General features: G+C 43.3%; 1 protein-coding gene across 9 annotated transcripts in view; it reads left to right on the top strand.

Moving 5' to 3' along the window:
- The window catches only part of PCDH15 (protocadherin related 15), an 886,705-nt gene that overhangs the window by 844,854 nt on the left and 24,616 nt on the right, over positions 1-17,235 (top strand). For all 9 annotated transcript variants that reach the window (XM_077350402.1, XM_077350403.1, XM_077350405.1 and 6 more), the window contains 3 exons: positions 1,790-1,966; positions 9,860-10,078; positions 14,397-14,507. In XM_077350402.1, coding sequence (XP_077206517.1) covers positions 1,790-1,966; positions 9,860-10,078; positions 14,397-14,507 — 507 coding nt within the window. The remainder of the gene's footprint in view (positions 1-1,789; positions 1,967-9,859; positions 10,079-14,396; positions 14,508-17,235) is intronic.

Raw genomic sequence — 17,235 nt, 5'->3', positions numbered from 1 at the left:
ATTCTCTACTACCCATTATATTGTATCACTGAGTATGTAAATGTGAAATAATCTTCTGAGAATCATCCTTAACACGCCCGCGGCGCCGCGGGCGCCACGGACTAAATAATTCGTTAAGCCCTCAGGCGGAGGGCTTTGTCCGTGATGAGGAAGGGCCTGATTGGCCCCTTCCTCCTGACAGACCATCGGCCGGGCCAATTGGCCCGGCCGATTCCTAGGCTGCTGAAGGAAGCAACTGCGAGCCGCGCAGAGCGCGGTTCGCAGTTGATTCCTTGAGGGCGGCCTGACGCGGTGAGAGGTGCTTCGCGCCTCTCGCCGCTTCAGCCCGCCTGCAAAGGGAACCCCCCGCAGCCGCGCGGAGCCCCGCTGAGGGGGAGCCTGGAGCCATGACGTCATCGCCGCGCCCACTGTACCTCTCCCGAGAGGAGCAGCAGCCAGCCCAGCAGCTTCAGCGGCAACGGGGGGAGGGGAGCTGGCCCGAGCAAGGCCACCTGGGATCCCACAGCCGCACTCCAGCTGCAGCCGGGCTGGCCGCCGCTGCTGAGTTCCTCAGCAAAAGCATGGAGGAGGAGGAAGACGAGGCGGCGGCAGAGGGGAAAGAGCTGCAGGTCAGCTCCTGGCTGCCGGTGCTGGTGGAGCAGGTGGTGAACGACGCCCTGGTGGTCACCTTGAGCTGCGGGGAGCGGCGCTTCACCGGGATCCTCCTGGATTGCACTAAAAAGTTCGAACACTTCTCGCTTATTCTCCCCTCCCCCGTGTGCGTGCGTGTCTGTGCCCCCCCCTTTGCAAACCAACCAACAACAAAACCTTCCCGAGAGGGGCTACCCCGAGAAGTTTGCTCTCCTCACTTGGGGCCTGCGAGGCGTCCAGCCTGGCAGGAGGCGACCTCAGGCCATATTATTAAAGTGCTGAAGTTGCAGTGCCGCTTCGCGGTGGGGGAGGGGTGGGACGTGCGGTCGTGGCGCCGCGGGGGGGGAGGAGGAGGACGGTGTCAAATTATCTCCTCCTCCCCCAGCGGACGCTGTGCTTTCATTTTCTGTTTTCAATCCAACGTCCCAAAAAAGAAAAAAAAATCCTGTTCAGGGGAGAGAGAAGAAAAGTCAGGTTTGTGCAACACGCACTGATGGAGTGTTAGTGACTTCTTTTTTTAAGGCCATACTTCTTATGGGCCGAGGCTCTTTAAAAAGGTGTGTCCTGCGGGGGGCGGGGTCCGAAGACCGACCCGGCCTGCTCGGAGGTCTCTCGGGCGCTGCAGGCAGAAGAAGACGGCTCTTCTCCGAATGTTGCGAGTTTGCTGAAGTTTGTTCCTAGCCTCTCGCCGCTTCAGCCCGCCCGCAATGCCGGGGGCTCCGTGGTCTAGCGCCCGCTGCATTTGGCTGCAGCGGGCTTGATTTCTAGTTATGGACATATTTTCTTTAAGATGGAATGTACCGCCTTTCTAGGAGATGGCATAACTGAAGAGAGATCATTCCTATATAATGCTAGCTGTTTTATTTCTAAAATCTGCTTATCTTAAGCAGATACTAGCTGCTTAAAATTCAACTACTATATGAATTTACCAAAAACTGCTTAAAACTCAAATGCTGGAGAAAAAGAAGTAAAGTAAAGGGCATTGAACATAGGAATGACCATTATGTTGTTTCATTTTCTCTAGGATATGAATGGTTGAAAATAGGTCCTGCGTGGCTTGTGTGTTTTTGCCTATTATGTGGTAGCTTGTCAATCTCAAATTATTAAAAATAAATACTGTTAAATTGTGAAAGATATTTCTATTATATTCCCTTTTCAGGATTTTGGAGCGCTATGTTCAAGACCAGATTCCTGGTGCAAAAGTTGTGGTAGAATCCATTGGTGCTCGTAGATATGGAGATGGCTATTCTGAAGAAGATTATTTAAAATCTGACCTTATGGTCTATGCCATTGACCCTCAAACAAACCGCGCTATAATGAGGAATGAGCTTTACAAGTATGTATTTTTATGTCATTAGTCTTTATTTGTTTGTTTGTTTGTTTATTGCATTTAAATACTACCCTCCCGAAGGCTCATTTATGGCAGCAACTATCTATGACATCATAATTGTTTTTGACTATTTCTTCATTACATTGTTCCCCCAAATATATATTTCTCCCTTTTGCATTGTACTGAGAGGCATACAGAGTATGAAGTATTCATAGACTCATGATATTTCTCTAATATTTATAGCCACAGCTCATCCCACATATGGATAACATAGAAGTTTTGACACTCAGTCTGACAAAACTTTCACTAGGATTTGAAACTAGTTTCTCTTGCATGAGTCTCTTTCTGAAGTCTTCCACTTCTATTGAAAGAAAGACATTCTTTGATGGAATGTTGGAGCTTTCCATGCACTACTTACAGGCAGAAAGCTCTCCCATGCAGGGATAGTGAATCTGCTCTCACAGAAGGGAAGGGTTCTTTTCAGCTGGATTGGGCTTCAGGGTTTGGGATAATGGAAATCATAGGCTTAGTATTATCAGCAATCACCATCATCATTTTATTCTTGTAACCTGTCAGCTCAGGGTAGGTAGAATCATAAATTTAAAACATTCAGTTCCAATAAATTACAATAAACAATTAAAAATGAATCCAATCTGGTTTAAATTATTAAATTAAATTAAATTGAAAGCCATTTCTTTTGTAGTAATTAGGGTCCTACTAAGAAGGGAGGGTTGGTCAGTGTTTGAGGAGATTTTTCTTAAATAGATTATTCCCAATTAAGTTTTAAGATAGGAAGGCTAGTCACATGTTAATTTTCCTAGCCTCAACCATAGGCATTGGTGGAACAGCTCTGTATTACTGGTGCTGTGGAATTGTTTAAAGTCCCAGAAGCCCTGGTCTCCCTAGGCAGAGTGTTCAACTAGGCCAAGTCTGAAAAAGCCCTCACCTTGGTCAAGGCCCATTTTACCCTGAGCTAACTTGGATCATTCAGTCTTAGTGCTCTTTAGGGGGGTATAGTGGAAGAGGCAGTTCCATATATATGGAAGTCCCAGGAAATTTAGGGCATTGATTGTAAGAATAATAACCTGGAACCTGATTCGATATCCAATCTGGAGCCAGTACAAAGTTACAAAATTGTGGACAGTTGCTATATATGGATATTAGGGTCATTGATTTACAAATTGGAGGTGAATTGCACATCCTATGCCTGGACTTGTGTCTATTAAGATAAAGGCTCTAATGACTACATTCTTCTTTTACACTTACCTGTTCCCTGTTCTTCTCACTAGATGGGGCCTAACCATCCTTCTCCATGACATGTTTATTTTCTCTCTGTGTGGGTTATTTTTATGTGGAGATGCATTCAGTCATGTGATTTCCTAACCAGCATCTGAAGTGGTTCAGTTAGAATTTTTTCACGCATCTCAGCCATTCACAGTTTACCATTCACACTGACCCATGAATATTGACAGTCTGCAAACTTCAGTCACTGCTGGATATGTTCTCATTTCTTTAAGCTGTTATTTTTCACCCCAGTTCCCAAACCTATTTTCATGTGCCACTTTGTGTCTACAGGGAGAAGCAGGCAATTATTCTTCCAAACGCACCAAAATCTGCTGCTTTGCATGCATCTTCTTGCTCTGCTTCTCCCTCAAGGGGAGCTGTGCCACAGTGCTCAGTGATTGAATAAGGCAGTCTGTCAGTCATGTCCCTCAAAAGCAAATACCTGTGGGCTATCTCAGGCGTTCTAATTCATTAGAGGGGCATTGTTCCCCAGAGTTCCAAAACCATGCATGGATAAATTACCACACAAGCGAGGCAGAACACCATATGGATGCTGAATAGAAGAGATGAAGTCAATAAGTGTATGATGGATGGCGAGAAAGAGAGGTTACAAATAGTAACCAGATAAGATAGTGGAGGAAAAGAAAATATTCAATATAATATTACTAGGGGCAAAGCCTATTCTATCCAAGAATACAACAGGTACTAGAGCTTGGCAGTGGGAAGAGAAAGGGGAGGAGTTGTCCAGTCTGTAAGAGCATGGGGCTGAATGTGTGTGTTGTGTGGGAGGTTGTGGTAGGACAGGAAAACTTCAGAAATAAAATTGAACCATGTGCTTTCCAAACATCACAATGGGACTGCTTTCATGTGCACCCAGTTGCACTTTGCATGATTGTGAACCCTGATTTCATAAACATAGTAATATTAATTAATCCCCTAATAGTATATCCCTCACCCTCTTTCTTAACACCTCCAGCCATACGCTGGTAGCTGCATTTACCTTTCAAAATATTTCTGTCTAATCTTCCAGATCCACTCTTCTGTGATTTCCTCACTGTATCTATAGAACGGAAATGGAGTCAGTTACCTAACTCAGCACCCCATGGAATCTAAGTATTCAAGTTAATATTGAATGAATTATCCAAAGAGATGCAGCACTTTGTAGAAATCTCTTTGTGACCATTAGCTTAAAGCTACTCATGTTAACTCAGGCATGCTGCCAAGTAAGTGTGAAAGGAATACAACATTTACAAAAAGAATATCTTCTTTACCATCACCACAGTTTTGTCCCATGCATACAAAACTAGGCTGAATTGGTTTAAAGAGAGACAGTGTATTTGTGGGAAAAGGAAATATTGCCCCCCTTCTGCAGGGCTAAGGATTCACCTTATATAACTACAACTTAATTTCAACATACAGTCTTTCTACTCAGAAAGGTTAACATGGGGAAAAAATGGAAACTTGTGAAGCAAGCGTGCAGGGCTTTTTTTTGTTTTGTTTTAACAGTTACCTATTAATGTTGGCTTAGAAGCAGCCTAATTAGATTTTTCCTCCTTGTGCCTGCACATTCAGCTTATTTTTCCTCCTCTTCAAAAAGCTTTTTTAAAAATGTAAATCAGCAAAATCCTAGGGAATACTATCTTGGCTTTGGGGTAGAGGTGAACAAGTGTCAGCTTAGCTAAGTAAAGGAGATAAATGAAGTGAGAGTTTCCATGTGAAGCATTAGCGTGTTCTAGTTGGTGGCGGGCAACCTCCAGAGGCCTCGCTCTGATAAACTTGGATGCTGATCTTTATCTCCAACTGGTACTTCCCTTCACCTAATCCTGCAGCAAGAGGATTTAAAGAGCTCTGTGACCCTTCTTGACCCACTCTAGGATGATTTCAGAGTTTACTTTCATAGTCCTCTTCTCTTTGAAGGGGAGAGTTGGGTCATTTAGTCCACGGTTTCACTCTCTCCTTCGCATGCCTCATGACCTTATCATGCCTTGCAGGACAGTGGGAAGATAATTCCAGTTCAATAAGAGGCACGTGAGAATTCTTTAGAATGAAAACTGATGGGGAAATCATGTTTTCAAAATGGGAGTTCTGGTCAGTGGTAAAATAATGTGTCAGAGGGGGGATATTTCTCTGTATATTAAAATGGTTCTTAGTGGCACATATCCAGTGAAATGTCAGTGATGCTCACATCCAACAATGTGGTATTCCATTAACACAGAGATCACTGTGGATACGGATCTGCCAGGCATGGCATTGTTTTGCACAATTGTGAGTGTTTATAATTTCCCACTTTGAAATACAGTTATTAAAATTGAGACCAATGGTCTAGTGCTATTGTTATGCCTTGCAGAAGCAGACTTAGGTCTTTTAATACAACAGGGTTTTCTTTCTGCAACAGCGTACTGTTGCTTTAAAAGAAACACCTTATGTATTATATTTCTATACTGCTCTCTGATGGTAGAGTGGTCTGCTGCTGCTGCCAGGCTTGAAGCAGCAGGCAGTGTCCTCTGGTGGTAATTGGCAGATGGCGGAAAGGAGTATCATGGTTCATACTTGTTTTTTCTCTACTTTTCACATCTAATGTACCAAACACCAAGAATTCCATTATCACAATCAGCAGCTCATATGCAATCTATTTTCACAATAACAGATAGAAAACTCTGTTCTTGATATTTCATTCAAACAATTTTTCTCTGATAATGAACCAAGCAAGGTCCTTTCAGAATGCTCCATGGTGGGTCTTGTATTATCTTCCCTGTCCTCAACAGAGTGACTTTGGCTAAAAGTGAAAGTTATGGTAATCTTTCCTTTAGGTCAAGGAGGAATTGAGACAACAGGTAACAATTGACACGGCTTTAGCAAAAGTCATTCAAATCTAGAAAGTTTAAGTGCCATCCTAAGCCATCTTTCCATTCAAATATGGTATGATGCTCATGGCAATAAAATGTAATGCAAAAATTAACACAGAGAACAATGAGACACAAGAGTAGATAGATGTCATCCATGCACTATTTCTTTTTTTGTTATTTGATATGGATGGTCTATATTGGCTCTTGATCTCTTCCAGTCTGACTTCTGATCTGGCCATGGGGTAGAAACAGCTCTATTCACCCTTACAAATGATCTCCAGAAACAGCTGAACCTAGGCGGCTGATGGTGCTGTTATTGTCATATCTGATGGCAACATTTGACACAATCAATCATGGGCTGTTATCCCACTACCTAGCTGATTCAAGGGCTCAAGGTATAACCCTTAAATGAATGGCATTTTCCTCCAAGGTCCCAACAGAGGGGGCATTAGGGGAGAGAACCTCTCATAGTATACCCTAAAACGTGGGGTTCGACAGGGAGCTATTCTGTCCCCAATATTGCTTAACATCTATATGCACCCCATCACCCAACTGATCTAGAAATTTGGACTGGGTTGTCATCAATATGCCAATGATACCCAGCTATATCTGTTGGTGGGTGACCATCCATCTACACCTCCAGATTCTTTGGCCAGATGTCTGGAGGCTATGGTGGATTGGCTCAAGCTGTAGTTAAATCCAGTGAATGTGGAGGACCTATGGTTGGTGGCATGACCCAGATTGGCCACTTCCAGTTCTTGATGGAGTCCAATTAACAATTTCACCAACCATCAAGAGCCTCGGTGTGATACTAGATGCCTTACTGTCTACACAGGCTCAAGTCAGGATCGTTGCACACCAGACTTTCTTTCATCTTCTCCAGGGACAGCACCCTGTCCTGACATAGCCACAGTGATCCACACAACATTCACCTCTAGGATAAATTAATGTAACTCTCTTTATGCAGGGCTACCCTTAAAGTTGATCCGGAAGCTTCAATAGGTCCACAATGTGACTACACAGGTCCTTACCAGGAACCAGTAAAAAGCCAGCTGCACTGGCTCAAGGTTGAAGACCAAATCAGATTCAAGATTCTGGATCTTACCTTTAAAGCCCTAAATAATCTGGGACTTCCTCTCACAATATGTCCCCAGAGGGAGTTGAGAACTAATGATCAAAATCTAATTAGTATCCTTGGCCCTAAGGGAGGTTAAGTTGGCTTCAACCAGAGCCAGGGCTTCTTGGCCCTGGTCCTGGTCTGGTGGAATGCTCTGCCACAAGAGATCAGAACCCTGCATGACCTTAGATAATTCCACAAGGCCCGTAAAACAGAGCTGTTCCACTGGGCCTATGGTTGCGGCCTACAGTAATATGTAGCCACTGACGACTCTATCCGTAGCCACCGGGCTATACTCCTCAGTGAGGGTTATGTTGTGGACCCTCCCTTCCCATATAAGAATATTATTAAATAGTAGAGTACTGATGCCACTGTAATCCGCCCTGAGTCTTTTTCTCTGCATCGTTCCAATTTTAGTATACGTGCTGCCTGTCAGGTGCCCTTTTTGCAGGAAGCAAGCATGATGCCCTGAGTCTTTTTGAGAAAGGGCAGAATAAAAGTTGAAAGATAAATAAACAAATTGTTCTGTTTTAAATGTATAAGGCAAGAGGATCTTATAACCGTCAAAACAGAACTAAATTGTGTAAGGTGATCCTGAGCATCTATTCCTCTAGAAGAAGAACATAAGTAGACCAAGGTTTCATCTGAACCGGTACCCACTACTAGATTCCTCATGTCCATCAAATGTAAAGTAGCCCATCAGAAACTGGAAAATGGCTTCTCTTCTGTGCAGTCTTAGTCTAAACATTAATTCCTAAAGCTAGCTGCCTCTTTCATTATGGCAACAGTCTAAACTGCCTAGACATGAGGAAATGTTTTGCACATCCTATTCAGTTAAGCACTCACACGGGATTAAGACTGCATCATTTTATCTCATGTCCTTGGCTGCAACCCAATACCTACTTACTCAGACGCCTGTACCATTGATTTCAGTGGGGCTTTCCTTCAAGTAACGCTGCATAATATTTTATCCCTTGTGATCAATAATAAAGCTTACAATCTGGATTTGAAGTAAGCGTTGTTCTGGGAATGTTTAGAAACCATGAGGAAAATTATGTTGCAAACAGAACTCCCATTGTGCGCTACAAAGCGATCCCAGCACAAAAGGCTACGGTGCCAAATGGGCATTGTTAAATATTAAAGATACCTGCGCTGCCCTTGATGAAACAAAGCGAGAGAGAGAATTACTTGAATATACGATCTCCTGTAGAATGTCTGACTGGAGGGGAAAGTCCTTTGTCTCATTTTATGCAGTGTGTCAAGTTCACCTGCCATGGAATATGCAGGGATGAGATATAAAAACCTCAAAATAAGGGTTTGTAGAGAAACTGCTTATGGAATATTTAACTGAGAGAGTGTTTGACACCTCCCAGAAGTATACCCTTGGCAAAGCAAAATGCCTGCATATTCTTCCTCAGTACAAAAGACATCTGGTGTACATGAGCAGCATCTAGTGTGCAGAAAAAGATTTTTTTGGGTGACAGTGGAATTTTTCTCGGTTTGGCTGAAAAACATAGTTCAAGATCAGTGCAGGAACTTTGTCTGCAATTCTAAGCAAACCTTCCAGGGAGTAAGACCAATTACTTCTGAGTAGAGCTGCTCAGGATTGCTCCTTTTGACTCTCATAACAAGTGGCTGACTTGAAGAACTGAATCTGTTTTATGCTCTTTGTTGCATCATTTTTTATTTTCACATGTCCTTTGGATAATGGCGAGGCAAGCCTGGCATGATGCAACAGAACACAACTTCCGACTCCACACAACTCCCGACATTTTCATTACAAATTAAAAGATGCTGCAGGCATCTGCATTGCATTAGGGATGGATTGCAGGGGAGTTATGTGCTTGTTCGGTTCTTCTGTGCTGTTCTCCTAATTTAGCCTCCTCCCGTTCCCAAGGAAAGCATCCCCCCAATGTAATGGTAACTTCAGAGGCATTGCTTGAATTCGGGGTGAAATTTGCCGCAGGAGATAGAATAGGCCTTCCCTCTTCTACTACTGATGCCTTGATCCAATATGAGGTCACCTGCAGCTGGTATGAAGTTAAAACTTAGGGAAATCAGACCAGGAATCTCTTGTATCATATCTAGTTTGTATCCAAGTGCCCAGGAATAGACTGTATCTCTTGTCTTGGTCTTTAAAGCATGCACATGTTCATCTTTTGAGTCTGTTTAGTGTTCCTCCATTCCCCCAGCTGCTGCTTGGCATCAAGTTTCTACAGCTACTTATCCCTCAATACCCTTGAGTCTGATGGGTTGTAGTAACCCATGGGACTGATGATGTTGCAATGAAGCATCCAATGTGAAGGCACCCCAGACATCACACCTCTACAAGTACTTTGAGAAGATACTATAACTTAGAAGACTTATAACAAAAACAAACGAGGCTGCTGACAGTGAGGGCAAACAAGACTTTGGGGAGGGGACTGCAGTTGAACTGAAGCAGTATCCAGCGATATAAAGTGGCCAAACATTAATACAGCATGAATCTTCATTAGGACAAGTCCTTTTTCATTGATTCGTTTGGCTGTATTGAACATGCTCACTTGGAAGGAAATGTCTCATTCAGGGGATGGTCCTGCAGCAGGAACAGAATCGTTAGCTCTTTCTCCTTGCACTTGTTATCCTCCTTTATTTTATTCTTGAATGCTGAAGATTTCTAGATGGCAAGCTTCTGGATATCAATAAAGAGTTTCAGCCATACCTGGGGCAAGGAGGACGCATTTTGGAAATTCGCACTCCGGATGTGGTGGCCAACGTCAAGAAGCAGGCGCAAGCCGTAGGCTACACGGAAGGGGCACTGCTGGCTCTTGCTGTCATCATCATCCTTTGTTGCATGCCTGCTATTTTAATAGTTATGGTCAGCTACAGACAGTGAGTATGACACCTTCCTGTATTGTTGATTATGTAGCATCCCTTGTATGTTGGGGACAAAGGGCTGTGCATTGGGAGGCTTGGCTGGGACATGTTTTCAGTTGTATTTCTAGCATACATACATCAGGATGCTTATGGTAAGTGTGGGAATCTATTAGCAGTCTAATGAGTTTTTCTTTATATGTAGGTAAATACTCACTCAGGATTTCACGTTGAAATATGGCAGAGTAGCAAAGCTGAATTGGGATGGAATGGCCTCTTTGGATCATGCCAAGGAGCTGCAGTAGCTGCACTTCCATATATGAGGCCCATGGCTTGAATGCTTACCATGAAAACATCAGCTGGCCAGGATGGTAGACTGTTTTGGGATAGGAAGACCCATTGAATAGTTGGGTCCCTACAGCTATAGGAGTTGGAAGTGGGCTTGTGCACCAGGGGCTGGATCCATACCAGTTCAGCTTCGGCGCCCATTAAAGTCAATGGTGCCATTGACTTTAATTGGAAGTCCAGCATTCCCACCTTTCCCAGGACCTGGGTGGCTTCCAGTTAAAGCCTCCAAACTTTCAGGGTAGCTTTGGGGGACTCTTCCCTGACCCCCCTCCAAATTTCACAATGATTGGGCCACGGGATCCATTTCCAAGCGTTCCAAAAGAGGGTGCCCCTATCTCTCCATCCTATCCAATGGAGAGTCCGTCCTCCACTTCCTAGTTGGAAGTGCTTAGATGATGGAACCAAAGTCAAGCTTGTCTCTTTCCTGGATTGTTATTGTTTTCTCTTAATGTAGTGGTTATGAGTGGCAGCCTCTAATCTGGAGAACAGGGTTTGATGGAGCCAGCTGGGAGACTTTGGGACTGTCACAGTTCTTTCAGAATTCTCTCAACCCCACTTGCCTCACAGGGTGTCTGTTGTGGGGAGAGGAAGGGTAGGTAATTGTAAACCAATTTGAGACTTCTTCAGGGAGTAAAAAGCAATCTCTCCCAACAATCCTGCCTTTCCTTTCCTCCCTCTGTGTCATTTCTATTCCCACCAATTTACAGAAGGTCTCTTGAGATCCCTTCTAGTTGATGTGCTGCAAGGGATGCCCAGCACTGGAATCCACTTCTCATGCTGCTGCCACAAAGAGCAGTTGCCTCTACCTCTGCATAATCTCAGTATTTTTCCCTCTCATTGTGTCATCCTAATCAGAGTTACACTCCTTTAAGTCTGTTGAAGTAAGTGGTCTTAGTTGGGTGTTACTCTGTTTAGGATTGCACCATCAGACTGTCACTTAACTTCTGTAAAGTATCTCACTTAGAGCTTTTTCAGAGATAGGTATCTTCTCCCAATGGAAGCCATATTTCTCACAAAAAACCCAAAAACAATACTCAACACGTGTGGCTAGGATAAGTAATACAAAAAACATGGGGTTGGTTCCAACCAGGTTTTCAGCTAGTTAAAAAGGAAAGAGGTGCTTATTTGGACCATCAAGAATGGTTATACAATGGATCATGGGCCATGGATGTGCAAAAGCCTTCTGAGGTGGTGGCCTTCTGAGGAGAATTGGATGAGACTGAACAAAAAGGCTGGTTGGATCCAACCCATGTCCATTTTCCACTTATTGCTATGGCTTTCCTTATGGTGTAGCCACGAGATAACACATTCAAGGGGAAGGGGAACTGCTGCTTAGTGCAAATGCTATAGCCGAATGGAAATAACTGTTTTTCTCAGTGCACATATAACAGAAACATTAAAATTTACTTTATATTAAAACTTTTTTTCTGTAGCAGCAACATTTTTTAGTGTTTTCCAGCCCACTGATCAACTTAATATTCAATGAATTAGATTTTTTTTGCACACAGTGAAAAGGAGAGTAAAATTAAATGAATTTTACATTGCTTATTTTCCAGTCTGAAATTACAATTGTTGTAGCACAGCTCTGAATCCATTTGTATAAGCCAGGAAGGGAGCATTATTATTTCCTACTAAAGCATGCCTTTGAAATTTCAGTATCCTGCACAAATCAAGAATGCAATTACAACTGAAAGGTTATAAATTAGAAGAGTACGGTTGGTTGGCAACTGGGAGAGTCTAGAGGAACAGAAATGTGAGGGATACCATCAGACTGAGCACATTATGTCACTTCTGGGGAAAATCAGTAAGTGAAGCCTCTCTAGGACCATTTACGCACTGGGAACTTCACTGCCCCAGCTCCCCTGCAGCAGCACAAATTGGAGGTAGATGAGGAACACCGGGCCAAATGCTCCCCCCATGTGGGTGCAGGAAGAGGTGGGGCAACCTGCCACGACTAAAACTACAGCCTGCAGCCTGGCATGAAACTTCCAGTGCATAAATGCTCTAAGAATGGCTAGATAACAACATAAGGAGACAGAGAGACAGAGAGACAAATGTAGAGGAAGTTCTAGACTTTGGGTGCCATGGCCAAGAAGGCCTTTCTCAGCTTGCCACCATCTAGCCTCAGATGTCAGGGACACCCAAGGCAGAACCTCCAAAGATGACTGAAATTGTTGGTTAGGTCCATGTGAGAATAGGTGTTCCTTCACTTACAGTTATAAGTTATAAGGAATGACTAACGCTTCCAAAATTATTATAAGCTGTGATCCATTAACTTCGGTGGATATAGCTTTTGTCTCAGAAGGCATGATGGAGCCAGGGTAGCTAAAGGATTTTTGGAATCATAGGTGGATGACATGCTGACCAACCACACTGGAGCTGAGAGCACCACTTGGGACTGCCACTTGGTACAGCAGGACCCCAAAGTGGATTGTAAAACCTCTGACCATCCCTCCTTAGTGGTGCCCCTGCCCTTTCTGTTGCTCTCTTTTGTATTTTGGAAACAAAGATCTGACCTTGGGCATGATAGCTAACATGTCACACTTATTTTTTTCCTCACTGTATGTGCATGTAGATCAAGTAAACTATGTTCTCTTATGGACTCTTAGGGAATGTTAGAGGAAGAAGTATTTATTTATTTACACACACTTAGCACAACATGCCCAGCCAATGCCAAAGTGTGTATATGGGGGGGGGAAGCTTGCGTAGTGTCCTTTCAGCTAATTATATGTGTACATTAAATGGTTCTAAAAATATATTTGATTTCATGATTTTGAATTAGCTTGCTAAGTGAAACTCATCACCTGTTATTTTTCTTATTCTATTATTCTGCTTTGCAAAACAGATTTAAAGAGTAAGTATGCGTTCTGATATCTTGACAAAGGTGACAATTGTTAATGTTTTGCTTGGAATCTGAGACTGTCCTGGCAGAGCAGTCTGAGGCTGGACTTGCTTTCAAGGCGGACACTGAGACATTAGACGGGAGCCTTCTGCCGTCCTCCCCTGCCATCCTGTGCCAAGTTGGAAAGTGGCTGCCTTTCCGAGCCTTACACCCATCTAGCAAAATGCGTCCTGTTTTATGACTCAGCTTTGACATTGAGGGAGATGACAGGAGTTATTTTATACAAATGCAAGCCTCCGTGCTTAGATTTAATGTCTTCTGCAGAAGTACTTCAGCCAGCAGTAAAGTCAAACTATAAAACTGACTGACTTCAGGAAATGCCTGGATTTTAAAAGCAGCAAAGTAACTGATAGCCATTTAATATGTTTTGAATTTATAGTGCAAGGTAGTTGTTATCAAATTAAAGATGCTATGTTTAGCTTTATGCCATGCATTTGAGAGAGAATGAGAGAGAGAGAGAGAGAGAGAGAGAGAGAGAGAGAGAGAGTGTGTGTGTGTGTGTGTGTACAGAAAAGGATTCTTCAGTCTGGCAGGCAGAGACTTGAACATGACCACAGATAACAAGGCCACAAATGGCCTGATAGTGTAATCGGATTAAGAGTAAATCCTGGAGTGTTTTCCTGACCCAGACTAATCAATACATAGATTTTAAGGTCATGAGTACATACTGAGATAATCTAGTCTTATCTACTTTTTAAGACCAATGTAAACTGTTTTCTTAAAGCACAGTTGCTTAGAAATGAGCACCAGCGAAATCAGTGGGACATATTCCACATTCATGTTCAAGCATCAAAGGTGTCAATTTCAGAGCTAGAGCTGGTGATTCAAATCTTCCGGAACTTTTAGCCAAGCATGAAAAAGGATGTTTCTTTTTCACAGAGCTTCATAATTTTGAAGCAAATAGAATCAGTTAAGACATCAGATTCCCACCCCCTCCTCCCGGCCTTGTTTCCTTAGTGCCGGATCCTGTTACAAAGTGAAAAGCTGTGAAAAATATGCTTTCCATGGTTGTTGCTGTTGATATGATCTTGGATAGAAAGCGTGTTTGTAACACTCTTTTTTCTTTTCCTGTGCGATTCACCAAAGGAGACAAGCTGAATGCGCAAAGACAGCTCGAATCCAGATGGCCTTACCAGCTGGCAAGCCAGCAAGTGCTCCTGCCACTAATCTATATGAAGAACTCGGCGACAGTACCATGTAAGTCCTCAATGAAATTTGCAGTATTCAGTTATAGCAACTCAAGCTGTAATTCATAGGCTAAATGGATTTCAGCTTGTGTGAGGAGAGGGTTCCATACACACTGCTCATGGACTCTTCCTCTGACATACCCCATGCAGTTGTCCCAGGAGTCATGAGAAGGGAAGGGGGTTGACAAATATTCTTTTTCTCATTTCTAAAACCGTCTCAGATCACCCATTTCTCCATAGACTTTCCATCTATCTTCCCCTTCTAGGTACAACTTGAAGAACTGCCTATTTTCTGCTCCTTTCCCTTAGGCCTTTTTTCCTGGGTAGGCCAGAGTCATTGTTTCTAGCAGGGGTGATGCTTTGGGGCCCCATTGCTGGTAGCTGTATGCTCTACTTTTCAAAGGTTGTCTAATGGCAAGAGGTGTCTACTCGTAATCTCCACACTTGGAATTACTGCTGCCTCCTGTGGCGCAGAGTGGTAAGTGGCAGAAATGCTGTCTGAAGCTGTCTGCCCATGAGGTTGGGAGTTCGATCCCAGCAGCTGGCTCAAGGTTGACTCAGCCTTCCATCCTTCCAAGGTCAGTAAAATGAGTACCCAGCTTGCTGGGGGGTAAAACGGTAATGACTGGGGAAGGCACTGGCAAACCACCCCGTATTGAGTCTGCCATGAAAACGCTAGAGGGCGTCACCCCAAGGGTCAGACATGACTCGGTGCTTGCACAGGGAATACCTTTACTTTACCTTTACCTGCAGTTCACCTGAGTCAACTCTCAACTCTTTTCCTCTCTTCTCTCAGTGTGGACTCCATTCCTGTCACTTCAGTGCAGGCCCTCACCATTATTTCAAACATTTTAATTATTCTTGAGGCTGTGTTTCATTTCCTAAGCACAAGGGTACACACTTCATGTATGGATTATTGTCCTGTGGCCCCAAAAGAAGGCAGAAAACTTGGTTTGTGCAGTCAGCCAAAGGACCAAATAAGTATGCGATTAGAGCACCCCTCTGTAAAACTCAGACCAACTCAGCAGCCCACTGGTAGTTTCAGGTGCTCACTGGTGAACTCTTCAGTTTATTGTGGTTGTGTCCTGATCTGGGAACAATGATATTCAGCATCTGACAGCAATTACTCTTATAAACATTTCAGAAGAACACTTGGAAGAACAATAACAAGCACTGAAATGTGGTTGCTAATAGGATAAGATTAAAGATCTGTATTAGAAGAGCATAATGTGGGGGGCTCTGCCCGTGCCACAAATGGACTCTGAGGGCTGGTTTTCCCCACCCTAGCCAGCACCACCTGAAGTTCTGCTGACATGTTTCTTCCCTGCTGCATCATGGCTGCGCTACTTGTGTATTTGGGATGCAAGCTGTGCCCATGCAATGTCACTACTCTTATTACCCCTCCACACCTTTCAGCTTGGTGTTCTGGTCTGGCTGTTCGTTCTGTATACAGTGCTGTAGGTATAAGCAGTTTGTGATGGGATGGGGGCATGTCCACAAGCATCCCCTGATAGGAAGAAGGTCACATGCCAGGACCTAACATTCAAAAAATCACCAGGCCATGAGTTGGAAGAGAATGAAAAGGAAGTACAGAAATTTCCTATGTGCTGCTGTTGATCACTGTATCCAGGGCAGCCACTGTCCACCAAGCTACCTGACTACTATCAAGTCCTTAGGGTGGGATCTGATGAGTTCTACAGCCTTCTAAGATCTGTGATGCTTCTCCAGTTCAAGATGCCCCTCCATGGTGGGCTGTGATTGCAGCTGTACATGTATACTGCTCATTTTGAAGAACTAAATGCATATAAGAATAACAGGAAGAGTTCCATATATATGTATATTTATGAAGATGTCTCAGGGTTACCAGTTCTGGGTTGGGAACTACCTAAAGACTTTTGAGGTAGAGCCAGGAGTGGGTTAGGTTTGAGGCCGGGAAGAACCTCAGTGGAGTCTAATGCTATGGAGTCCACCCTCCAAAGTAGCCATCTTTTCCAGTGGAACTTATCCCTTTAGTCTGGAGATCAGCTGCATCCCTAAGATGTCCATGAGCTGGCAAAGATCAGTTTTCTGTAGCTGAGATTTGATTGCTGCTCTTTTTAAAAAATCTCCCTTTTATCCCTACAGCCAAGTGGCAGATGTGAGAGGGTGTCAACCCTTGATCAAAGGAAGCCAGTTATTCTTTTCCAATTGTTTGTTTGTTTAAAACTCCTGGAAAAATCGGTGGGAGATAGTATTAAGAGGGAAGAAACAGTTGTTAGGGAGGCCCGGGAATATCTGTTCAACTATATATAGTACATGGTTATTTCAAAGTCTGAACAGAGAGCGTATCATAGCATAATTAAGGATCCTGTTTTGATAGACACTGAAGTTCAAAGAGGCCTCTAGATGTATCTAAATATTTTTTGAATGCACATCAAATCCATCCCAGGACTTCATGCTATTCCTGACATTACTGTAAGCCCTGCTCAGTAGAATGGACTTCTTTGATAATAAAACTTCAGAAGCTTTGATGGATATGTAGAGCTTACATGAGATCAAGATTATAGGGGTTTCTTGGTCAAGACAAAGCTTTCTGAAAGAAAAATGTTTTTGAAAAATGGCACCTTATATTTTAGTAAGTTCTTTGACATACCACTCAATGGTTGATCTTATATATAATTATTACATGGCTAAAAATGTTTGTTTCCTTTCCCTTATATTTATCTCTATCTCTCTTTCTCTCTGGGTAAGTAGGCATC

This window comes from Paroedura picta, chromosome 8 (genome assembly GCF_049243985.1).
Source record: "Paroedura picta isolate Pp20150507F chromosome 8, Ppicta_v3.0, whole genome shotgun sequence".
In the NCBI taxonomy this organism is placed as follows: Eukaryota; Metazoa; Chordata; class Lepidosauria; order Squamata; family Gekkonidae; genus Paroedura; species Paroedura picta.
This window is presented reverse-complemented; position numbering and strand designations above follow the sequence as displayed.